Genomic DNA, 26109 nt, shown 5'->3' on the forward strand with positions numbered 1-26109 from the left:
CGCGGCCGATCGCGCTGGACGTACTATTCTGTCCTTGGGAATTAGGGCCCACCCCACATGGACGGAATAGTACGTCCAATGGCAGAAAGGGGTTAATCAAGATTTGTTTTATCCACACAATTCAATATTGTTTTCATTTCTATCCTCACTGTACTCTTAGTTAAAAAGTAAGAAAGTGTTATTTTTTCTAACAGGTGCCTTTAAGAAGATCTATCAATGGCGCGGCTGTTATAGCAAAACTCAGACTGAATAGCCGATAGTACCCCACAATTCCAAGAAACGCCCTCACTTGCTTCTTGGAAAGTGGTTGCAGCCACTCTTGAATCGCCTCGATCGTGTTTATTTGTAGCTTAATTTCGCCCCTCCTAACGACATAGCCTAGGTACTTGGCATATTTTTTTGGAATTATGATGAACCCTGCATTTCTTAAAGCATCCATAACTGTCTGTACCTTTGGCAGATGACTAACCCAGACAGGCCTAAAGACCACAATGTCATCGAGGTACGCTGCGGCATACTTCTTAGGCTGGAGTCACACTTGGCGTAAGACAATACGCCACGTATTATACGTCCGTACTACGGCCGTAATACGGAGAAATGTTCCCAAAATATTGATCCGTAGTCAGGGTGTGTCAGCGTATTTTGCGCATGGCATCCTCCGTATGTAATCCGTATGGCATCCGTACTGCGAGATTTTCGCGCAGGCTTGCAAAACCGACATCTAATGGATTTATGTGCTCAAATGTTATGGAAAACATATATACAGTGTATATATATATATATATATATATATATATGTCATTGAGACACATATATATATATTCTGTATTTATATTTACTTCAGCGCGATCTATGTGAAAAGCCGGTAATTCAATTGCCGGCTTTTCATTTCTCCTGCACAAACCCGACAGGATATGAGACATGGTTTTCATACAGTAAACCATCTCATATCCCCCTTTTAATGTTAGTAGTGTGTATGTGCAAAATTTCAGCTCTGTAGCTGCTGAAATAAAGGGATAAATGGCGGAAAAAATTGGCGTGGGCTCCCGCGCAATTTTCTCCGCCAGAGTGGTAAAGCCAGTGACTGAGGGCAGATATTAATAGCCAGGAGAGGGTCCATGGTTATTGGCCCCCCCGTGGCTAAAAACATCTGCCCCCAGCCACCCCAGAAAAGGCACATCTGTATGTAAACCATGTCTCATATCCTGTCGGGTTTGTGCAGGAGAAATGAAAAGCCGGCAATTGAGTTAACGACTTTTCACTAACACCGCTGCGTATTTCTCGCAAGCGTACACACACGGCTCCGCTCCGTACACCTCGTACACACACGGCTCCGCTCCGTACACCTCGTACACACACGGCTCCGCTCCGTACACCTCGTACACACACGGCTCCGCTCCGTACACCTCGTACACACACGGCTCCGCTCCGTACACCTCGAACACATACGGCTCTGCTCCGTACACCTCGTACACACACGGCTCCGCTCCCTACACCTCGTACACACACGTTTCCGCTCCGTACACCTCGTACACACACGGCTCCGCTCCGTACACCTCGTACACACACGGCTCCGCTCCGTACACCTCGTACACACACAGCTCTGCTCCGTACACCTCGTACACACACGGCTCCGCTCCGTACACCTCGTACACACACGGCTCCGCTCCATACACCTCGTACACACACGGCTCCGCTCCATACACCTCGTACACACACGGCTCTGCTACATCCACACTGTAAACCCCTCCTGACCCCACACAGAAACTTCCCCTCATCCAGCACCATGACAACCAGCACAGCAGAGTCCTGCATACACTGAGGCCCCTGATCATGTGACCCCTGACTCCTCCCCTCCTGTGACCTCATCACAGGTCCTGTGCGCACAGAGCAGCCGTAGAAATCTCAGGCCACGGTGGTCTCCCCCAACTTCTGCTCTTCCTCCTTCTTTTCTTGCAGGGGCCGCAGTGGATTTCATCCTGGATCCATAGAGCCGAGTAGAGGAGCGATGTTCCTTCAGTCTGAGGGGAATTGATGGTGAGATTTGTCCAGCGGCCACTGTACCGAGTAAATCCCCCCAGGACTGTAGCAGGTAAAGACCCCAATATCCACCGGTGTCCCTTCTAATGGGGGAAAGTACCAAAGAAAACCATCCTATCCGGAGAAATAAACCCCGTACATGGAGACATTGGCCTCAGATATCTCCGGTCTTGTTCTTACCAACAATCTCCTATAAAAGCCTCAAACTTCTGTGTGTGACTCAGAGCTGAGATCTAACGTGATAGAAGATTCCAGTGCGGGGAAGACGGGAAACCTCCATATAGAGGCCGGTGGTGATGGAGTCAGTGACCGACTCTGGACAGATCTGTTCCTAGAGCCGCAGTAGGAGATGGAGATGTCGTCCTCATCATGAAGTCGTTATTTCTCCTGTCCCGTGTAATGAATATCTCCTGCAGTATTACTAATGCCGATTCCAGGGTCGGGAAATGAGACGAGAATTAGCGTTATGGAAGATGAGTCTATGAGGAACGTATTCAGCTGCCGACTCCGAGGAAGAAACTGCTTGATGTCTGTGGCCTAAATATATAGGATTTATTAGTAGATGGAAAGAAGGAAACTAAATACTGTAAAATAATAAATCTCATATGTTTCCCTTATTATCTCCAGTAATTGTATTATTACACAGGATTCTTCTGATGTTACATCGGCTCATCTTCTTCTCATTCAGGTCTCTACAATATCGGATCCTCTCAGTGAAGATCTTCTATATAAGAGAATTTCCTGATTTACCCATCAAGGATGGATATGGGCAGAGACAAGATGGCGGAGAGGATATTACACCTCACCCTAGAGATCCTCTTCCGGCTTACTGGAGAGGTGAGAGATTCTGATGACGTCACATTACATAATTCTTATCTATGGGAATAACGGACAGACAGAACTGGAGAGGTGAGGACTCTGGGAATGTCTGTAGTGAGATTTATTAATGTGTCTCTCCATAACCAGGATTACACAGTAGTGAAGAAGACCTCTAGTGAGCGCTGTCAGGACCCGGTGTCTGAGGGATGGAGAAGACCCCTGAGCCCAATCACGGGGCCTCCACCTCACCCCCTGATACATGAGGACATCAATGACCAGAAGATCCTAGAACTCACCTACAAGATGATTGAGCTGCTGACTGGAGAGGTGACACTGCTGGGAATGCTGGGACATTATACAGTAACGCTATGAAGGGATCGGGGGATGACGGTATCATTGTATGTGTCAGGTTCCTATAAGGTATCAGGATGTCGCCGTCTATTTCTCCATGGAGGAGTGGGAGTATTTAGAAGGACACAGAGATCTGTACAAGGACGTCATGATGGAGGTTCCCCAGCCCCTCACATCACCAGGTGATAGAACTAAATACACACGGCCTATAATTATCTGTGAAGAATGAATTCAGTGACTGTATGTGTTTCCTCCAGATCTTTCCAGTAAGAGGACAACACCAGAGAGATGTCCCCGTCCTCTTCTTCCACGGGACTGTAAACAGGAAGATCCCTATGTTCCTCAGGATCATCAGGTAGATGGAGAGAAGGTGTCATGAGATCTCCCTTAGGCCAGTTTCACACTTCCGTTTATTTCCAGTCCTGGAAAAACCAATACCGTAGATGTCCGTGTCTGTAATACTTGCGGCACACGTGTGGCAACCGTGTACTGCCTCAGTATCACACCGACGGCCGCTGGGGAAGAAGTGCTACTGTAAGGGCTCCTTTTCACTTGCGAGACATACGGCCGTGTCTCGCAGGTTAAAACCCTGCTCTGGTGCCGGCACTTCGGAGCAGAGCGTGCAGCTCCATATGTTGCTATGCGGCCGCACGCTCCGCTCTGGAGTGCCGGCGCCTGAGGAGGGTTTTAACCTGCGAGACTCGGACGTATGTCTCGCAAGTGAAAAGGAGCCCTAAGTGCTGTTCCCCCATGGCGGGTGCTGAAGACGGCTCTCATCGTTCTCCCCTGCTCTGCCGGCGATCGTCAGGAGCAGAAGAGAATGATGAGTTATATTAAAGTCTGAACGATGACAGCAGGTGGAGACTTTTGGGACTCTTACTCCCATCATCTGACACTTGCTGCCGCTAATAACAGTGACAGCAGGAGCGGATGATCGGGGTATTCCTCAGCCGCCACTTGCGATATAATGAAATAAATTAATGAAAAACCCGGTGTGGGTTCCCCCCTATTTTCTTGAACCAACCTGGCAAATATCACAGCTGGGGGCTGCAACCCTCAACTGTCAGCTTCAGCAAGGCTGGTTATCAAGAATAGAGGGTGTGGAGATCTGAGGCTGTGGGTTATAAAAATCACCTAGGCAGGTTAACGATGCAACTAATTTTTTTATTCCATACATCCATGGTTGTACAACAAATCCAGGTAGATGGCCAACATACAATGTCCTCAGTCCACAAGTTCCCAATCTGAGATCGGGAGTTCCACTGGCTCCATACCAGGCGATGCCCACTGTCTCCCAACTTTTGGTTGGCCCACAGATTTTGTATCTCCAGCTGCTATAGTGTGCAGTCACAGCCTATGTTCCTCCAGACGATGGATATCCTGACCGTAGCTCATGGATACCCCTCCAGCTAACAATCTCCAAAGCTCCATAGATCATCCATCCATTCCAGCTTGGATCCTCTTCCATCGAAATCCCTCCAACAACTGCCTGATTCAACCCTATGTCTTTTTCTCCTGCCCCCTTAAACATTTTCCTTTAGCTCACAGAACAAGGCATATTCCATCAGCTGGGACTGTATGTGGGACCTCCCGTGGTGATGGCTCCCCTGAGTCTACTATCCCCACCCACACAATGGGCTTAAGGCCCCGTCACACATAGCGATTTACCAACGATCACGACCAGCGATACGACCTGGCCGTGATCGTTGGTAAGTCGCTGTGTGGTCGCTGGGGAGCTGTCACACAGACAGCTCTCTCCAGCGACCAACAATCAGGGGAACGACTTCGGCATCGTTGAAACTGTCTTCAACGATGCCGAAGTCCCCCTGCAGCACCCGGGTAACCAGGGTAAACATCGGGTTACTAAGCGCAGGGCCGCGCTTAGTAACCCGATGTTTACCCTGGTTACCAAAAAAAACAAACAGTACATACTCGCCTTTCGGTGTCCGTCAGGTCCCTTGCCGTCCGCTTCCTGCTCTGACTGAGTGCCGCCGTACAGTGAGAGCAGAGCGCAGCGGTGACGTCACTGCTGTGCTGTGCTCTCACTTTACGGCCGGCAGTCAGTCAGAGCAGGAAGCGGACGGCAAGGGACCTGACGGACACCGAAAGGCGAGTATGTACTGTTTGTTTTTTTTACATTTACGCTGGTAACCAGGGTAAACATCAGGTTACTAAGCGCGGCCCTGCGCTTAGTATCCCGATGTTTACCCTGGTTACCAGTGAAGACATCGCTGGATCGGTGTCACACACCGCAGTGGACTCCGCTCTACATCCATTTGTCCTATAGTCTTTAGTAAGCGGCCATATCCTCACACTGGGGTCCCCATGCTGTGTTTTTTTTAAATAGTTTAATAAATCATTTTAAAAAAATGGCATAGGGTCCCCGCATTATTGCCAACCTGCCTTGTTAAAGCTCACAGTTGGGGTCTTGTATTCTCATGCTGATAAGGGGCCATTGCTTTTAGCCCCCCTCCAGCCTAAAAACGGCAGCCCACAGCTGCCCAGAAAAGGCACATCTATTAGATGCACCAATTCTGGTGCTTTGCCTGGGTCTTCCCACTTGCCCTGTAGCGGTGGCAATTGGGGTTAATATTTGTGGGGTTGATGTCACCTTTGTATTGTCAGGTGACATCAAGCCCATGGCTTAGTAATGGAGAAGTGTCTATAAAACACCTATCCATTACTAATCCTATAGTTATACAGTATGTAAATAAAGACACAGCCGATATAAAATCCTTTAATTGAAAAAATGACACAGACTCCTTTATAATCTCAATGATACCATACTTACTGCATTGTCTAATTCCACCGAAGACCTCGATCTATAATAAAAGTAAAATAAAAAAAATAGAATTATTCTTACCGTTAATTTGGTTTCTAGTAACCCACCACGACAGCACACCTGGAGGATGTTACCCCTTTCCTAGTAGGGACAGGAAATGACAAGAGGTTAAATAACCCCTCCCTCATCCTCCCCCTCAGTGTTATTATAAAGGACCACAGGAGAAGGAATGCTTCAAATTAAATTTATTCTTTTCAGAACATATCCTTAAGCAAAGGGAGGGATTACTCCTGCTGTCATGGTGGGTTACTAGAAACCGATTTAACGGTAAGAATAATTCTATTTTCTCTAGTAACCCCCCACGACAGCACACCTGGAGCAGTACCCAAGAGTAATCTCTTAGGGAGGGACTATAGCTCTAAGGACTTTTTCTCCGAAGGCTAAGTCTTCCTTTGACATCAGGTCTAGCCTGTAATGTTTGGAAAATGTATGGACCGAGGACCACGTAGCAGCTCTGCATATTTGCTCAATGGAAGCACTGGCTTTCTCGGCCCAGGAGACAGCTGTTGCTCTGGTAGAATGAGCTGTGAATTTTTCTGGCGGTGGAAGGCCTTGGATCTGATAAGCCTCCAAGATTGCTCTCTTGATCCAATTGGCAATTGTAGATTTGGAAGTCTTCTTTCCCTTATTCTGGCCAAGAAGGTGAATAAACAGATTCTGATCCTTTCTAATCTTCTCTGAAACTTGAAGATAATAAAGTACCGTTCTCCGAACATCCAAAGTATGAAACTGTTCCTCTTCTTCATTTTTTGGTTCCTGATAAAAGGAGGGGAGAATTATCTCCTGCGACTTGTGAAAATCAGAGACGACTTTTGGGAGAAAGGATGGATCCAATCGCAGGATAAGCCTGTCCTGTAGAACCTTCATGTAGGGCTCATTGATTGACAGGGCTTGAATCTCACCAACTCTTCTGGCTGTAGTTATCGCTACTAGAAAGGTGGTCTTCCAGGCGAGTCTATCCATACTTATTGATGACAAGGGCTCAAAAGGTGTAAGTGTAAGTCCTTTTAGGACTATATTGAGGTCCCAGGATGGGACTATATTCATGGGTCTTGGAGATATGCGGGATGCCGCCGTCATGAATCTTCTTATCCACCTATGGTCGGCTAAGGATTGGTCAAAATACGAGCTCAGGGCTGCCACCTGTACCTTGAGGGTGCTGGGTCTAAGACCTTTTTCCAGCCCATCCTGTAAAAAATCCAGGATCCTGGATAGGTTTGGCCTGTCTGGGTTAGGCCGTTCAGGAGCACTCCATGTGATGAAGGTCTTCCAAATCTTTTGGTAGATTGAATTAGTTACTGCCTTTCGGCTTTTTTGTAACGTTTTAATGACGTTCTTCGATAGCCCCTTGGCCTTTAGAATTGAGAATTCAGAAGCCAGGCATTCAGGTGTAATCTCTCGGGATCTGGATGGAGTATTGGCCCTTGGTAAAGAAGGTCTCTGACCGGAGGGAGTGCTATTGGTCCATCTATTTTTAGGCTGATGAGAGTCCCGAACCAGCTTCTTTTGGGCCAAAATGGAGCCACCAAGATTACTTTGACCTTCTCTGCTCTTATTTTCTGTAGGACCTTTGGTAGAATTGGTAATGGAGGAAATGCATACGCCAGTGTAAATGTCCATGGCTGGACCAATGCGTTCACACCTAGCCCCGGATTGGTTGGATCTAGTGAAAAAAATTGGTTCACTTTTGTGTTTTGACCGTTTGCAAATAGGTCTACTTCTGGCTGTCCCCATCTTCTGGCCAGTATCTGAAAGACCTCCGGGTCTAGGCTCCATTCCCCTGGATGGATCTTTGTTCTGCTCAGAAAGTCGGCCTGTATATTTAATTCTCCTCTTACAGTATATGTAGGGCAGATAGATAGAGCACATGTTCTTCGGCCCACGAAAATATTCTGGCTGATATTGCTTTTAGATCCTCGTGTCTTGTGCTTCCCTGATGGCGAAGGTGGGCAACTGTTGTTATGTTGTCCGAGTATATCCTCAAATGGTAGCGTGGTTTTCTTGGCTACCCTAGCAATCTGGACGTCCACTTTTGGAACCTCCGACCAACATGCGGATGTCTCGTCATCCACTGGAAATCTGTCCTTAATCTCTGCTGGAGTAGTAAGCCTTTTTTCTGGGGATTCCCACTCATACAGAACTAAATCACGAATATTCTTATGTATGGGAAACACCTGTCTTTTCTTAGAACGGAGCCCTCCGAACATCTCTTCTTGTACTGATTGAGCAGTTTTCTCTTCCTCAATTTCCATAGTCTTCCTTACAGCTGTAAGGAGCTCCTCTATGTCAGTCGAAGAGAAGTAGTATCTGTCTTGCTGGAAAGCTTCAGAGTCCAGAGATAATTCACCCTCCTCTGGGGGTTCGTCTGACGTCTCTCCTTGAGAGTCCTCCTGCCCTTCATCCTGTGGATTAAGTCTCCTTTTTTTTAGCTTCAGGAGGAGCACTTGGAGAGGGTCTAGGTTGGGAAAGAGTGGCCAGCGAAGTTTTAATCTCATGCTGGATTAAGCCTTTAATCTCTTCCATCAGAGATGGCTGCTCTTCCCTGATAATCTTTTCTGTGCACTCCTTGCACAACGGTTTCTTGTATGAAGAGGATAGTTTCCTCATACAAACTGCACACTTGCGGGCTTTATTTTTGCTTCCTGATGCGGATTCCCTGTCCCCCTAAAAAGGAAGGAGAGGGGATCAAAAGATTATAATCCGCATCAGGGAGTGGACACCCTGGGCCAGACTACTCACTGGGGCTGGGATGGTGCTGGGATCTGCTGATGCAGAGCGCGAGGAAGCGGATATCTCCATGGTTTTCACCACACAGTGGGCTTACCTGAGATGTCTTCCTGTCCGGGGCCTAATATAGGCGACCGGACTGCAGCACCTGTCCTCATGGATAGAGGACCTCCTCCTCCGAAGTCCGGATATACGTGGGAGGGAGTACCGCCGACATAATCCGCGCCATTCGCTTTGCGTTCCAGTCTGGAACGCAAAAGGTTCTTCCACTTCACCGAAGCCGGCCGGCGTCTGACATCACATCCTGCCGCCGGCTTCAGACTGGAAGTCTCTCACGCGTGCGCCGGAGGAGAAGAAAGGCTGGAGAGCTCAGAGAGGCCTCCAGCCGAAGAATGCCCCCAGACCTTGCCGTGAAGGTGCGGAATGGTGGCCAGGAGTCCCGAGTCCAGAGGAGACGGGAGCAGCGCTCGGGGAAGAGGTAAGCCTGCTCCCCAGCTGCCCGGCGTTTAGGTTTTCTTTCCCCCCCGGTGACTGCTGCCGGCACAGTACACCTGGGATGACCTCTTCATCCCTAGTAGGGACAGGAAAAAACACTGAGGGGGAGGATAAGGGAGGGGTTATTTAACCTCTTGTCATTTCCTGTCCCTATTAGGAAAGGGGTAACATCCTCCAGGTGTGCTGTCGTGGGGGGGTTACTAGAGAAAACAACAATATACCATACCTGTCCGTCTTTCTGTCCCACGCTGTAATCCATGTCTGGGGGCTAAATAGTTTTCAACCTGGACGGTGCCAAGATGTGACCGTCCCGGCTGAAAACCACTGGTGAATAAGCTGCTGCGAGTGCAGCCTCAATGGCTAGCGGTGACATCATCACTGGCATTTTCCCACTTATATAGTAATACTTGGCACACTCGGGTGGATGTGGTGAAAAAACAGTTTTAATATATTGTGAGATACATACAGTAGTCGCAACAAACATTTCGGTCTTTCAAGACCTTCATCAGTGTACTACAAAAAAAAACAGAATAAACAATAAAGAAACCATGTAAAGAAATTAGCGACAATCATACAGGAAGGTCACAATGAGTGACATAAATACCACAGTAAGGTTATCCAACATAATCGACCCATATCAACATACAGAGGAGGTTGCAGCATGCATAAGTGAGCTAGAAGGCGGTAAGACATTGATATAACACCAACATACCTATTAGGCTACGTTCACACTTTGCGGATTTTGCTGCGGATCCGCAGCGGATTTGACGCTGCGGATCCGCAGCAGTTTTCCATGCAGGGTACAGTATAATGTTACCCTATGGAAAACAAAATCCGCTGTGCCCACACTGCGGAATTCCTGCGGAAAAAAAGAAGTAGCATGTCACTTCTTTCTGCGGATTCCGCAGCGGTTTCCTATATGCACCAATAGGAAACTGCTGCTGGAAACCCACAGCGGAATCCGCAGGAAAATCCGCAGTGCAAAACCACAGCGGTTTAGCACTGCGGATTTTCCAATTCCGCAGCGGAAAAATCCGCAGGGAATTCCGCTAAGTGTGAACGTAGCCTAAGAAGTAAGAGCTGGGCATATGATTTTAACCCTTTAAGAGTGCGCTGGAATCTGGGGTAGGAAAAGGGGTGCATGTGAAGTGGTGTTTTGCCTCAGTTAATAAGCCAGGTGTGTCAGCAAGGAGAGAAAAGACACCTACCAATTTATAGGATAAGCCAGGCGTACTGGTTTGTGGGGGCTGTTTAATGGTCTATCTGTAGATAATATGTACAGTAGGTTAATATCACCAAGGTACTCAAAAAGATTGGGGCCTAACAGTGCATAAACTTACCAATACATCAGGAGCTATGTGCAAAGACACGGTATCCACCGCATGTCTGGAGGGTGATCGTGGCGTGCCCGGGGTCCCCATTAATTCCTGGCTATGTGTGCGCCTTATTGCTGTGTTCGAGGGCCGGAAGCAGCTAATCAGAAGTGACATTTGCGTGTCAGGAGCCGGAACCAGCGGCGCTATGCGTTCTATCTGCTGGAACTAGGAGATGTGCGTTCCAGGTAGAGTGGTGATCGGTGTGTTACAGATTGGTGAGTGGAGACTTGAAGGTTGCAGTGGGGAATCTATGGATCCACGGTGAAGACGTGACACAGTGGAGATGAAGTGCAGAAGATATTCAGTTCATGCGGCTCTGCAAAAAGAAAAAAGATGCCAAAATTCTGATATATGTGCACGGCTGTAATAAAAAATAGATAACATATTGCATTAAATGATACTCTGGCATAAAGGCAAAATCAATATCAAACAACAATTACATGAAGGATTACATAAAGGATTGAAAATCATAGTCTCTGTTAAGTCCTTTTGGAGTCAGAGTCTTTAGCTCATGGATCCAGTACCCTCCGTGTTATTATTGAGATGCGGTGGCTCCCCCTGCGGGGTGGGGGGGGGGTGAGACATGGTCGATCACTTGAGACCTTAATTGTGCCACGTTATGGCCCTTAGAGAAAAACTGTTGTGGAATGGAAAGTATAAAGGTTCTTGTACCTGATGGTAGACTTATGCTTCGAAATTCTGTCTTTGACTGATTGGGTAGTCTCACCCAGGTAAAGTAGGCCACAGGGGCACTTAATCAAATATACTACGAAATTGGAGTCACAGGTGAGAAATTGATTGATATTGTATCTCTTCCCAGTGTATGGACAGTGTCTCCCTTCAGAACTTTGTTGCACTGATTGCAGTTGAGGCAGGGGAAAGTGCCCATTTTGGGATTCCGCAAGAAACGTTGTGTATTGGATGTACGAGTAGGGCCAGTGTCAGCTCTGACTAAGGTGTCATGTATATTGCGTGCTCATCTGAAAAGGGTTTTTGAAATCTTCAATTGTGGGATCGGCCATCTGTAAGAGATACCAATGTTTGCAAATGGTTCTATGGCTAATATAGGCTGAAGGGTGATAATGATGTACAAAAGGGACCCGGCGACTCATAGTGTTATTGCGACTCCTAGTGGGATCATGGGTTGTGTTAACGCTTTGTGGGGGTAACCCCTATTGAGGAATGTAGACTTTTTTTCCACAGTAATGGCATTTTCCCACTGTCCTGAGGTCACCGCAGTTTAGCCCGGCCTCGATGATGTCACCGCTGGTCACTGAGGCTGCGCTCTCATCAGCTCATTCACCAGTGGTTCTCAGCCTGGACGGTCGCATCTTGGCACCATCCTGGTTGAAAACTAATTATCCCCCAGACATGGATTACAGCGTGGGACAGAATGACAGACAGGTATGGTATATTGTTGTTCTGTTATTTTATTTTTATTACAGGAGATCGAGGACTTCGGTGGAATTAGGGGAGGTCGTAAGTATGGTTTAATTGAGAATATTAAAGGAGTCTGTGTCTTTTTTTTTCAAATAAAGGACTTTATTCTGGCTGTGTCTTTATTTACCATATAACTATAGGATTAGTAATGGAGAGATGTCTTAGACACTTCTCCATTACTAAGCTATGGGCTTGATGTCACCTGACAATACAAAGATGAAATCAACCCCACAAATATTAACCCCTCTTGCCACCGCTACAGGGCAAGTGGGAAGAGTCGGGCAAAGCGCAAAAATTGGCGCATCTAATAGGTGCGCCTTTTCTGGGCAGCTGCCGTCTGCTGTTTTTAGGCTGGGGGGGTCAATATCCATGACCCCTTAACAGCCTGAGAATACCAGCCCCCGGCTATGAGCTTTAGCAAGGCTGGTTGTCAAAAATGGGGGGACCCCACGCCATTTTTTAAAATTATTTATTTAAATAATTTAAAAAATAGCGTGGGTACCCCTCTATTCTTGATAACCAGCCTTGCTGAAGCTGACAGCTGAGGGTTGCAGCCCCCAGCTTTGTGTTTTGCTTGGTTGGTTCAAGAAAATAGGGGGGAACCCACACCGGGTTTTTCATTTATTTATTTCGATATATTGCAAGTGGCTGGTGAGGAAAAACCCCGATCATCCGCTCCTGCTGTCTCTGTTATTAGCGGCAGCAGCATTTGTCAGATGATGGGAGTAATAGTCCCAAAAGCCCCCACCTGCTGTCATCATTCCGACTTTAATATAACTCTCATCTTTCTCCTTTGCTCGCGCCGACCGCCATCAGAGCAGGGGAGAATGTTGAGAGCTATCTTCAGCACCTGCCGCCGGGGAACAGCGGTTACTGTAGCGCCTCTTCCCCGGTGCTGATGTGTGTCACACGGAGGACATAAATGTGTGTTCTCCATGTGCACATGTGCAGTATGTTTTTCCGTCCATGCTGACAGTAAAAAACGGACATGACTACTTGCAGGACACACGGTCCATGGAAACACACTGACGTGCACAGACCCATTCATTTGAATGGGCGTACATGTGTACGTGTCTCCTGTACGTGTGAAAACTGTCACCTCACGTACCGGAGACACGGACGTGTGAAAGGCTTTATGATGTTGTGGTAGTTCACTCACGTGGTGGCACACAGAGGTAGGAAAAATGGGAACAACGTCTCTTTAAATCCTCGTTGAGTTATTGTAAGGCAGCATAAACCAACTTGTGGGGAAAACAAACTCAGCCTTCTTGGATAAAACAAGAACAAAACGATAAAGGAATACAAAAATGCTGCAGCACAGTCCGGATGTTGCCAGTGGCCCCCCGCTCTGGAGCAGGACAGGTTCAGTCTGTACTCGAGGAGCCACAAAGCCTCTGGAGTCCTCTCTCCAGGCTAGCTGATCCTAGACTGCCTGTAGAGCTCGGTTATTTCAACCCCAAGCCTGTAACTTCCCCATCATGTGATTGAACTGTTTATGCAACTTAACCCTCACAACACGTAGTGTGCTGGGGAAAAATGCTCTGGTTTCACATCACTGACGCCGTTAAGCGCAGTGACACATATCTCCCCTCTATCACCTTACCAGTGACTGTCACAATGTGTAGACGGCTGTGAAGGTCTTGTGCTCAGTGTTGCTTTATCCACCAGTATTATATGTTTTAGACTTGTGTAATGAGAACGGTGGAGATGACAGGATTAGAGCTGATCATAGATGGGACTTCTCCATCTGTCTGTGACTTTTACAATATTTGTTTCAGGGTGAAGATCTGACCCATATTAATACTACAGAGACATATGTGAGGGGTGATGAGCGGTGTAAAGAGGAGATTCCTACATATGACTACCCAGGTGAGTAGTGACCACTAAATGCAGAGAAGTCACAGATTCTTCTCAGTCGCCGGCTGTGGCTGCTTTATCGGTGGTGTAGTCCGGCCGTATCACAATCGTGTGATCACCATTTTGCCTCTAGACCACAACATTCTCCTCCACCCAAAACTGTCCAAGTGACTTTGGGCATTGAAAGCCCTTTTCTATAGAACTTACAACCTGGAGGATCCACCTAACCCTGAGATTAGAAGACTCTGACCGTTACCTGCCCAGATCTGTAAACTACAAAGCCAAATGACAGCGTACGTGGAATGTGCTGACAAGTTAGAAAAATATTATAATGAGCCTTTTAGAGAAAACGGAGGGTAATGATGCTGTTGGCTTCCAAAATCCCTGATGTGGGAAGGAGGAAAAAATCAGGGCTTTGAAAAGTGCTGCCAAGTGCTGAGCCATAAAGTTGGGCATCAAAACAAATGAATGTAAAAAAAAAACAACAAACTTTTCATTTTAATATTCTACCCATTTCCGATGTGAACCAGTTCCTTCCTCAGGCTTATACAAATGATACATTGTGGATGTTTTATATCCTCCAGAACGGCATCACTGATCCAGTTGCTTAATTCGTTAATTAAACTGCGCCTATGCTGCAGTTTTTTGTGTTAAAACCTTTTTGTATACAAAACAATACAAATAGATGTAAAATGCATATTGGATGCACAATAAAATCCACATAAAGAAAAATATATGTACATGGAAAATCCTCCAGTTTAAGTGTGTATAGTCTTTGGGACCTATTAGACACCCGTTCTGATATTTGTTCTAATATATTGAGTCTTAAACTGGTGGGATCTCGTTTATATTCTAAAATGAAATGCCTAAACAGACAGATTACACCTTTCCTAATATTATGTCTATGGCTGGTCATCCTATTATGGATCGCTTGGGTCATTTTTAGATCCCTGATATTGGATGAATCTACCTTCTCCCCTTATGTGCTGCTGAATGTGCTCATATGGTCCCTACAAGACCAGGTCCAGTCTTTCTGAGCAAACTTCGCTTTTATGATTGACAACATTAAATGTGCAGTGAGGCCAAGTGTGAATTTACAATAACAGCCATTTGGTAAATTCAAAAAAGTTCATTTTTTTCCTCATTAATGTGCACTCTGCACCCCATATTGACTGAAAAAAAAACAGGAATGTAGTAATTTTTGCAAATCTGTTAAAAAAGAAAAACTGAAATATCACATGGTCATAAGTATTCAGAACCTTTGCTCAGTATTGAGTAGAAGCACCTTTAGAGCTAGTACAGCCATGAGTCTTCTTGGGAATGATGCAACAAGTTTTTCACATCTGGATTTGGGGATCCTCTGCCATTCTTCCTTGCAGATCCTCTCCAGTTCCGTCAAGTTGGATGGTTAACGTTGGTGGGCAGCCATTTTCAGGTCTCTCCAGAGATGCTTAATTGGGTTTAGGGCAGGGCTCTGGCTGGGCCAGTCAAGAATGGTCACAGAGTTGTTCTGAAGCCACTCCTTTGTGTGCTTAGTGTCATTGTCTTGTTGGAAGATGAACCTTCGGCCAAGTCTGAGGTCCAGAGCACTCTGAAAGTGGTTTTCATGCAGGATATATCTGTACTTGTTACAGACGCCGCTCTCCTGCGGCGCGGTTCTCACCGCTCCAGCGCTGCTGTTACAGACGCCGCTCTCCTGCGGCGCGGTTCTCACCGCTCCGGCGCTGCGCTCCTGCGTTCCCGTTCCACCGCTGCTGCGCTCGGTTCTGTACGCTCCTCTGCCTTCCCAGCACTTCCGGTGGCCAGGTCCTCTGCTGGGATCCTGTCTCTGCGCAGGCGCTCTAGCTTCTCTCCTGGACGCAGGTCCTGCCTCTCTGCTACCGCCTCCTGAGGTCATGAGGTTACTCCTCATCCAATCCTGTTCCTACTCCTACTATATAAGGTAGCTCTTCCTGCTTCCTGGTGCCTGATTGTCTTAGCACTTTTGCTATTACGTCTGGCCCTCCGTTGTTTCCTGCTTTGTGCCCGCACTCTGTGCTTCCGTGCTACCGTCCCTATTACCCCTCTTCCTCCTTGTAGTTACCTTTGTTCCAGTTCTTCCGTCCCTGTTGGTTACCTTGTTTTTTGGTTCTGTTCCTGCCCTCAGTCCCGCTCCGCTCCAGCCTCCCTGTCCTCAGCTCCTTCCTTTACCTCTCGTATTCTTCTCCCATTTCCAGCTTCCTTTTGTCTCTCTTCCTGGAGCCGTCCCTGCTGGTATCTCACCATGGGTAAGTGACCTCTGGGCTTGCTCCTTGCGGCCCCTGTATAGGGGTCGTTCTCTCTTAGGCCGCTCGCCCAGGGGTAGGTCTCCCCACGGTCCAGAGGGTCCACTCTTGTTTCCTCTAGTTCGCTACAGTACTTGGCCGCATTCATGTTTCCTTCAATCACAACCAGTCATCCTGTCCATGCAGCTGAAAAACACCCCCATAACATGATGCGGCCACCATCATGTTTCACTGTTGGGATTGTATTGGGCAGGTGATGAGCAGTACCTGGTTTTCTCCACACATACAGCTTTGAATTTTCACTAAAAAGGTCCATCTTTGTCTCATCAGACCAGAGAATCTTATTTCTCATAGTCTGAGAGTCCTTCATGTGTTTTTTAGCAAACTCTATGCGGGCTTTTATATGTCTTGCACTGAGGAGAGGCTTCCGGGCCACTGTGCCATAAAGGCCCGACTGGTGGAGGGCTGCAGTGATAGTTGACTTTCTCCCATCCGCCTACTGCATCTGTGGAGCTCAGCCACACTGATCTTGGGGTTCTTCTTTACCTCTCTCACCAAGGCTCTTCTCCCACGATTGCACAATTTGGTGGACGGCCAGGTCTAGGAAGACTTCTGATGGTCCCAAACTTCTTCCATTTAAGGATTATGGAGGCGACTGTGCTCTTAGGAACCTTGCGTACTGCAGAAATTCTTTTGTAACCTTGGCCAGATCTGTGCCTTGCCACAATTCTGTCTCTGCACTCCTTGACCAGTTCCTTTGACCTCATGATTCTCATTTGGTCTGACATGCAATGTGAGCTATGAGGTCTTATATAGACAGGTGTGTGCCTTTCCAAATCAAGTCCTATCAGTTTAACCCCTTACTGACATCGGGCGTAATAGTACGCCTATGTCAGACTTCCTCCCTCCGGTGGTGAGCCCACATCTTTCATTATGTTTTGAACAGCTGACATGTGCCCGCAATAGCCATGGGTGGAATCGAGATCCAGCCACGGCTATTAACCAGTTAAATGCCGCTGTCAAACTCTGAAGCGGCATTTACATTTTGCTTCTGGCAATCGCGAAGGAAATACGCACACCGGTGACAACTCGTCAGGTGATCGCGGGTCACCGGTGTGTTGGCATGACAATCTGAGATCTCCTGGAAACCCCTATGATTATCAGTGCCGGCTTCCTGTGAGCGCCACCCAGTGGTCGACACTCATAGCAAGTGAGTAAATCTGCTACATAGAGATGACCTGAACATCGCCTCTATGTAGCAGAGCCGATCGGGTTGTGGCAGCTTCTAGTCTCCTATGGAGACTATTGAAGCATGCCAAAAGTAAAACAAAAAAGTTTTTAAAAATATAACAATTTAAATCCCCCCCTTTTGCCCATTCAAAATAAAAATAAAATCAAACATACACATATTTGGCGCTGCTGCACTCAGAATCACCTGATCTATGAATAAAAAAAAGGATTAATCTGATTGCTAAACGACATAGCGAGAAAATAAGTCAAAATACCAGAATTATGTTTTTTTGGTCGCCGTGACATTGCATTAAAATGCAATAACGGGCAATCAAAAGATCGTATCTGCACCAACATGGTGTCATTAAAAAACGTCAGCTCGGCGCGCAAAAAAAAAAAAGCTCACGAAAAATGAGACGCTAAGGGTATCGGAAAATGGCGCAAATTTTATTTTTTAACAAAATGTTTTTTTTCACCACATAGATAAAAAAGAACCTAGACATGTTTGGTGTCTATGAACTCGTAATGACCTGGAGAATCATAATGGCAGGTCAGTTTCAGCATTTAGTAAACGTAGCAAAAAAGCCAAACAAAAACAAGTGTGAGATTCCATTTTTTTTTTTTTTTAATTTCACTGCACTTGGAATTTTTTCCCATTTTCTAGTACACAACAAGGTAAAATCAATGGTGTCATTCAAAAGTACAACTTGTCCCGCAAAAACAAGTCCTCACATGGCCATATTGATGAAAAAATAAAAAAGTTATGGCTCTGAGAAGAAGGGGAGTGAAAAACGAAAACGCAAAACTGAAAAAAGCTCTGGGATTAATTAAACCCAGCTGGCCTCCAATGAAGGCGTAGAACCATCTCAAGGAGGATCACAAGGAAATGGACAGCATGGGACTTATATATGAGTGTCTGAGCAAAGGGTCTGAATACTTATGACCATGTGATATTTCAGTTTTTCTTTTATATTAAATTTGCAAAAATTTCTACATTTCTGTTTTGTTTTCAGTCAAGATGGGGTGCAGAGTGCACATTAATGAGAAAAATGAACTTTTTTGAATTTACCAAATGGCTGCAATGAAACAAAGAGTGAAAAATGTAAAGGGGTCTGAATACTTTCTGTACCCACTGTACATTTATTCACGCCTGCAGGAGATGTGTTGGCATGACTCGAGCCCTGGTTTCATGGATTCACTCCACGTCATAAATTACATTATGTTTTCAATCTTAAATACCGTATATACTCGAGTATAAGCCGAGAATTTCAGCCCATTTTTTTTAGGCTGAAATTGCCCCTCTCGGCTTATACTTGAGTCATACCCAGGGGTCGGCAGGGGAGGTGGAGTGGCAGCTGTCTAAGCATACTCAACTGCTCCTGGTGCGGTGTACCTGGTTCCCCGGCGCCGGCAGCTTCTTCCTGTAGTGAGCGGTCACATGGTACTGCTCATTACAGTAATGAATATGGACCCGACTCCACTCCCATAGGGGTGGAGCAGCATATTCATTACTGTAATGAGCGGTACCATGTGACCGCTCACTACAGGAAGAAGCTGCCGGCGTCAGGGAAGCAGGGACCGCGCCAGAAGCAGATGAGTATAAGCAGTGCGCGATATTCACCTGCTCCCCATTCCACCGTCGCCAGCCGCCGCTACGTTCCCCCGTCCACTGCATTGATGCTCAGGTCAGAAGGCGTGGTGACGCAATTAGTGTGCGCCGCCCTCTGCCTGAGCAGTCAGTGCAGTGGACATGGAACGTAGCTGCGGCTGGCGGCGGTGGAACGCGGAGCAGGTGAATATAGTAAGTGCCAGGGGCCTGAGCGACGAGAGGTGAGTATGTAATTTTTTTTTTTTAATCGCAGCAACAGCATGTGGGGCAAATGACTGTATGGAGCATCTTATGGGGCCATAATCAGCATTTATGGAGCATTATATGAGGCAAATGACTGTATGGAGCATCTTATGGGGCCATAATCAGCATTTGTGGAGCATTATATGGGGCAAATGACTGTATGGAGCATCTTATGTAGCCATAATCAGCATTGGTGCAGCATTATATGGGGCGTATTTTGTATGGAGCATCTTATGGGGCCCATCATGAACTGTATGGAGCATTATATGGGGCTCCTGATTCAATATGGATATTCAAAAACACTTAACCTACTGATGCCTCAATTAATTTTACTTTTATTGGTATCTATTTTTATTTTTGACATTTACCGGTAGCTGCTGCATTTTCCACCCTAGGCTTATATGCGAGTCATTAAGTTTTCCCAGGTTTTTGTGTCAAAATTAGGGGTCTCGGCTTATACTCGGGTCAGCTTATACTCGAGTATATACGGTAATTCAGATTTTCTCTCCTGAAATGGGGGCGCTAATACTTTCTCTACTCTTCTGGTCAGGACTCATAGTAGCTCCAGTAGTCCACCATAAATGAGTGCAACTCCGGTTTAGTGTTGAAGTTCTACCCTCATACATATGTTGTTGTTGATGTAACTTTTTTTTTTTTAAATATGTTCATTTTTTATGATAATTTGATTGTGGTGGGATTTGCCTGCCTCACTTATCTGAGTCTGTAACTCCCTGGAAGTGTTTAGAAAAAGGTTTCAGTTACCAAATGCCTGAGATCTAAATGTAAGATCCCTCAGCTCTGCACTATTATAAGAAGTTCTATTTAAATGTCTAATATTTCTTCTTGACATTTATCTGACAGAAAATATTGGTCCTTACTATTATTTATTATTATTATTATTATTTATTTATATAGCACCATTGATTCCATGGTGCTGTACATGAGAAGGGGTTACGTACAAGTTACAGATATCACTTACAGTAAACAAACTAACAATGACAGACTGATACAGAGGGGCGAGGACCCTGCCCTCGCGGGCTTACATTCTACAGGATTACGGGGAAGGAGACAGTAGGTTGGGAGTTGCAGGAGCTCCGGTGTTGGTGAGGCGGTAGCTTCGGTAGTGATGAGGAGGCAGCGGGGTCAGTGCAGGCTGTAGGCTTTCGTGAAGAGATGAGTTTTCAGGTTCCGTTTGAAGGATCCGACTGTGGTTGATAGTCGGACGTGTTGGGGCAGAGAGTTCCAGAGGATGGGGGATATTCGGGAGAAGTCTTGGAGGCGATTGGATGAGGAGCGAATAAGTGTGGAGGAGAGAAGGAGATCTTGGGAGGACCGGAGATTACGTGAGGGAAGATATCGGGAGATTAGTTCAGAGATATATGGAGGGGACAGGTTGTGGATGGCTTTGTAGGTCAGTATTAGTAATTTGAACTGGATACGCTGAGGGAATGGGAGCCAGTGAAGAGATTTGCAGAGGGGGGAAGCGGAGGAGTAGCGAGGAGAGAGATGGATTAGTCGGGCAGCAGAGTTAAGGATGGACTGGAGAGGTGCAAGGGTGTTAGCAGGGAGGCCACAGAAAAGGATGTTGCAGTAGTCAAGGCGGGAGATGATGAAGGCATGCACAAGCATTTTAGTAGATTGAGGGTTGAGGAAAGGACGGATTCTGGAGATATTTTTGAGCTGGAGGCGACAGGAGGTGGAAAGAGCTTGGGTGTGCGGTTTGAAGGACAGGGCAGAGTCGAAGGTTACTCCGAAGCAGCGGACTTCGGGTACGGGGGAAAGCATGATGTCATTGATTGCGATAGATAGGTCAGGTAAGGAAGATTCGTGGGATGGAGGAAAGATGATGAGTTCAGATTTGTCCACATTGAGTTTGAGGAAACGAGAGGAGAAGAAGGAGGATATGGCTGATAGACACTCTGGGATTCTGGACAGCAGAGCGGTGACGTCTGGGCCAGAGAAGTAGATCTGAGTGTCGTCCGCATACAGGTGGTACTGGAATCCATGGGACTTTATGACTTGTCCCAAGCCAAGTGTATAGATTGAGAAGAGTAGGGGTCCTAGAACAGAGCCTTGGGGGACTCCAACAGAGAGAGGGTGGGGTGAGGAGGTAGGCTACGATAGTTTATATTGCTTAGAGCCGCCAAGTCCCATACTCCAATTACTCCAGAGAAGTTTCACAACTACTCATTTTTTTTCAGGATGATTGTTCAGCTTGATCATTTCAGTAGATGTGTTATTGTCTATAGTCACCGTTTTGCCCATTACCCTTTAACTTCTTTAACCCCTCTACATGGATTTGGACTTAGACAGAGACCCCTAGGCTTGGGGCACAGTGTAACCTGCCGTTCTGTGGAGTAAGATAGGAAGAAGAATAGACAGATAACCGTGTCAGAACCAAGAGGCCAGAGAAAATACTAACTCGGGAGACATAGGAGTAGTCAGTAAACAGGCTGGGGTCACAACAGGAAACAAATACACAAGCCGGGAGCTGAGCACAGAGGACTGAACTAGAGGAGATCAAGGCTGTATCTGGCAGATTCCGGCAATATGCTTCAAGCTGTAGTAAGGTGTGGTGCTTTCGAAGTCCAATTCTGATTGCCCAAGGTGTTCTCAATCTCAGACGGACATATTGCATATGCTTTGGCATTGTCCCAGATTTTGTCCTATTGGATTGTAGTGTTGAACTGCATTGGAGTGGCGTATGGGTACGTTATTCCTAGGGATCCATTGATATGTATATTAGGGTATGTGGAGGAAATATTAACTGACAATACGACTAAAACTGTAATTGCAAGATTATTGTTTGCTGCAAGGAAACTGATTGCAAAATATTGGATTAGAGAGGAGCCTCTGTCCAGACGCGAATTCATTGCTCAAACGAACCACATAACTGCGCTTGAGAAAAGCATTTACACCAGGAGAGATGAGCTGAATTTCTTCCATAAATTATGGCAACCGTGGTTGGATAGGATTAATGTTATACCAGTATATAGTATTATAGAGTACAACTTATGGTAAACTGGAACTCTGTTTGATATTGTCAACTATGGACAAATTATTGTTTGCTCCTGATATGGCCTCCATCGGGGGGTTAATTTACTGTAAAACATAAAATGAGTATGAACATGTGATCTGTTGTAAATCTTGTTATCGTTAATACAAATTTATCTGATTAAAAAGGTGTGGTGCTTTCCAATTGGCTAAAACAGGGAAGAGATTACTGCAGCTGACAGCACACATACCCATACTGCCAGACTGGATGGTACTACAGATACCAGGCACCCTAATCTTAGTGGCTGGGAAGAGCCTGCACCGCCAAGAGCTTCTGGTTCCAACCCCACCTCTGTTACCAGCATCACCTGCAGAATTAGTAAGCCACGTCTGCTGTCCGAAGCAGACATTGCAGGAGCAGATCGCAGAGGAGATGGGGCACACCATTTGCAGAATCCCTAATATGACAAAATTGCAGAAAACCAGATCTGATGAAATCCCTATAAAGTGACTCCATTTTGTAAATTATAACCCTCAATAAATTAATCTATAGGAATAGTGACTATTTTGACTGCACTGCAGTTTCCAGATATTAGCACGCGCAGTGGATGTTGGAAAGAGAAAATTGCAAATATCCCAAGTTATTACCCAACACATAGTGCCCAGATTGTGCTCCAGGAGATACACATGCCGTAAAATAAGTGGTTTCTTCTCACTATAGTAATGCCAAAAGCATGGATGCTTAATGTGGTTTGAGCACAGTCTAGTAAACTGTAAACTGTCATTGTCTTGGTTAATAATTTAATAATTTTTCATAACTTGCCATTTTTGCAGACCGTTTAAGTAGAAATGTTCAAAAATATAGAATTCAAGGATATTTTATTCTAAAATAATAATTGGTTTTATTCTTGGCAGATGACCGTACCAGGAGATCAGCAGGACAGCTGACATCTTCAATGCTTAAATCAGATAATCTTGAGATCCCACAGGATACAATTGAAGTGAATGCCAGTACTCCAAATATACCATCATCCCTTCACAGCAAAGATCTGTCATCTGATCATTTGGAACAGGTCCTGTCTTCTGATTCATTACCTAGTACTAATGAAAATCAAAGTCACAAAATAAGCATTAAAAATCGAACTGCTCCTAAAGCAATGAAGACATTTTCATTTTCAGAATATGGAAATAGTTTTCCCCTAGAAAAGTCATTTCTCAAACAACAAAAACTTCACAAAGCAGACAATAGATTTTCTTGTTCCAAGTGTGGGAGATGTTTTAACCACAAAGCGAATCTTGTTAGCCACCAGAAAACCCACAGAGGGGAAAAGCCTTTTTCCTGTTCAGAATGTGGGAAATGTTTTCTAGCTAAATCATTTCTTGTCAGACATCATAGATCTCACACAGGGGAGAAGCCTTTTTCCTGTTCAGAATGTGAGAAATGTTTTAACCACAAAGGGAATCTTGTTAGCCACCAGAAAACCCACATAGGGGAGAAGCCTTTTTCCTGTTCTGAATGTGGGAAATGTTTTAACTACAAAGCGAGTCTTGTTAGCCACCAGAAAACCCACACAGGGGAGAAGCCTTTTTTCTGTTCAGAATGTGGGAAATGTTTTACCAGGAAAGCGAATCTTGATAGCCACCAGAAAACCCACACAGGGGTGAAGCCTTTTTCCTGTTCAGAATGTGGGAAATGTTTTATCCACAAAGCGAATCTTGTTAGCCACCAGAAAACCCACACAGGGGAGAAGCCTTTTTCCTGTTCAGAATGTGGGAAATGTTTTAACTACAAAGCGAGTCTTGTTAGCCACCAGAAAACCCACAGAGGGGAGAAGCCTTTTTCCTGTTCAGAATGTGGGAAATGTTTTATCCACAAAGCGAATCTTGTTAGCCACCAGAAAACCCACACAGGGGAGAAGCCTTTTTCCTGTTCAGAATGTGGGAAATGTTTTAAACACAAATCGAATCTTGTTAGCCACCAGAAATCCCATACAAGGGAGAAGCCTTTTTCCTGTTCAGAATGTGGGAAATGTTTTAACCACAAAGTGCATCTTGTTAACCACCAGAAAACCCACACAGGGAAGAAGCCTTTTTCCTGTTCAGAATGTGGGAAATGTTTTACCAGGAAAGCGAGTCTTGTTAGCCACCAGAAAATCCACACAGGGGAGAAGCCTTTTTCCTGTTCAGAATGTAAGAAATGTTTTAACCAGAAATCGAATCTTGTTAGCCACCAGAAAACCCACACAGGTTGAGAAACCTTTTTCGTGTTCAGAATGTGGGAAATGTTTTGTGAAGAAACCATCTCTTTCTATACACCAAAGAATTCACACAGGGGAGAAGCTTTTTTTAAATTCGTAATTGTTTTTGCATAGTCACATACAAGTGCTTCTAACTAAATTAGAATATTATCAAAAAGTTAATTTATTTCAGTTCTTCAATGCAAAAAATGAAACTCTTAGATCACTCTGTAATGACTAATATATCTCAAGCGTTTATTTCTGTTGATGACTATATCCTATAGCCAATGAAAACCCAAAAGTCATTATGTCAGTAAATTAGAATAAAAACACCTGCAGTGGCTTCCTAAACATTTAAAAAAGGTCCCTTAGTCTGTTTCAGTAGGCTCCACAATCATGAGGAAGACTGCTGACTGGACAGATGTCTAGAAGGCAGTCATTGACCCACTCCAGAACGAGGGTAAGCCACTGTAAAATATTAGTATTTCAATAATAAAAAAATATAGATTACTTAACATATGCAGGTTCTAACTAGCAAATTGATACTCTGTATATTGAGAGAATGAGTTATTCTGAGGATTTTGGCCGATACATCTGTTCTCTGTTTGTCAGAACTATAGGGCTTTTGTCAGAACTGTCAATATGTGGCTATTTGGAGATAGTAAATGGTTCTTAAAGGTCACAGGCTATATGCTTAAGCATTTCAAAATGAGGCAATGTGCAAAAAACTAATATTCATATTCTGCAAGTTATTTGTGTTCTATTATGGTAGAGGCTATGAACATAGCGGCAGAACATCTTATGTTGTTATGAGACAGGAAAAATAGAAACCAATGTAAGTCTATGGGTCAAAATAGTATATAAGCCGACCTAACTCTTGTTCAGGAGATCTCCCATACTTTAAGAATCTCCAACCCGGACCACATCAACTTCAAGACCATATGTTAGAACCACTGAATGCTTGTTTTCTCTTATAATCTAATACTTATTTTTGGGTGCTATGAACTTTTCTTCATTTTTGTAATCACTTTTTGAATAAACATTAAACAAGATTTGTTTTATCCACATAATTCAATACTGCGTTCCTTTCTATCCTCACCGTGCTCTTACTTAACACTTTCTTACTTTTTTTTTTTTTTTTTTTCTAACATTTTGGGGAGCCCAGCCAAATCTGATTTTTGTGCTATTTTGGGTGGATTCCTTTTCCTTGCACACAGGGGGAGGAGAGCTCTGCTAAACACCTGTTGTTCAAGGTGCAGGATTTCCACTATTTCACATCACAAGGATCAGACAGAGCCTACAGAGGAGTGAAGATTTGTGTCTCCAACCATAAAGAGCTGCATGTGTCCCATACAGGCGGAGGTCTGAGGAGTCAGTAAAGGTACGGAGGACCATCCATTGACGGATGGATCAATCCACTAGAGGAAAAGACATTCCATAGGTGAGAAAATGGATTTTATTCATGATTAGTCTAAGAAAAGTAATATAGAGTTTAAGTTTGTTCATAGCCATACAGATTCACAATTATGGTCTAGTTTGTATAGCCAATGTGAAGAAGAGAATCTTAAAATTGATAAGAGGTTTT

At 45.2% G+C, this 26109-nt stretch overlaps 1 protein-coding gene across 1 annotated transcript; it reads left to right on the forward strand.

Moving 5' to 3' along the window:
• Positions 1-1881: 1881 nt before the first annotated feature.
• LOC143766630 (uncharacterized) lies at positions 1882-25592 on the forward strand. Its single transcript, XM_077254436.1, has 7 exons — positions 1882-2092; positions 2729-2877; positions 3007-3186; positions 3269-3392; positions 3468-3565; positions 13869-13959; positions 23203-25592. The coding sequence occupies exons 2-7, from the start codon at positions 2800-2802 to the stop codon at positions 24537-24539; spliced, it is 1908 nt and encodes a 635-aa protein (XP_077110551.1). The 5' UTR covers positions 1882-2092; positions 2729-2799; the 3' UTR covers positions 24540-25592.
• Positions 25593-26109: the final 517 nt, after the last annotated feature.

The sequence above is a fragment of the Ranitomeya variabilis genome, chromosome 4 (assembly GCF_051348905.1).
Source record: "Ranitomeya variabilis isolate aRanVar5 chromosome 4, aRanVar5.hap1, whole genome shotgun sequence".
NCBI lineage: Eukaryota > Metazoa > Chordata > Amphibia > Anura > Dendrobatidae > Ranitomeya > Ranitomeya variabilis.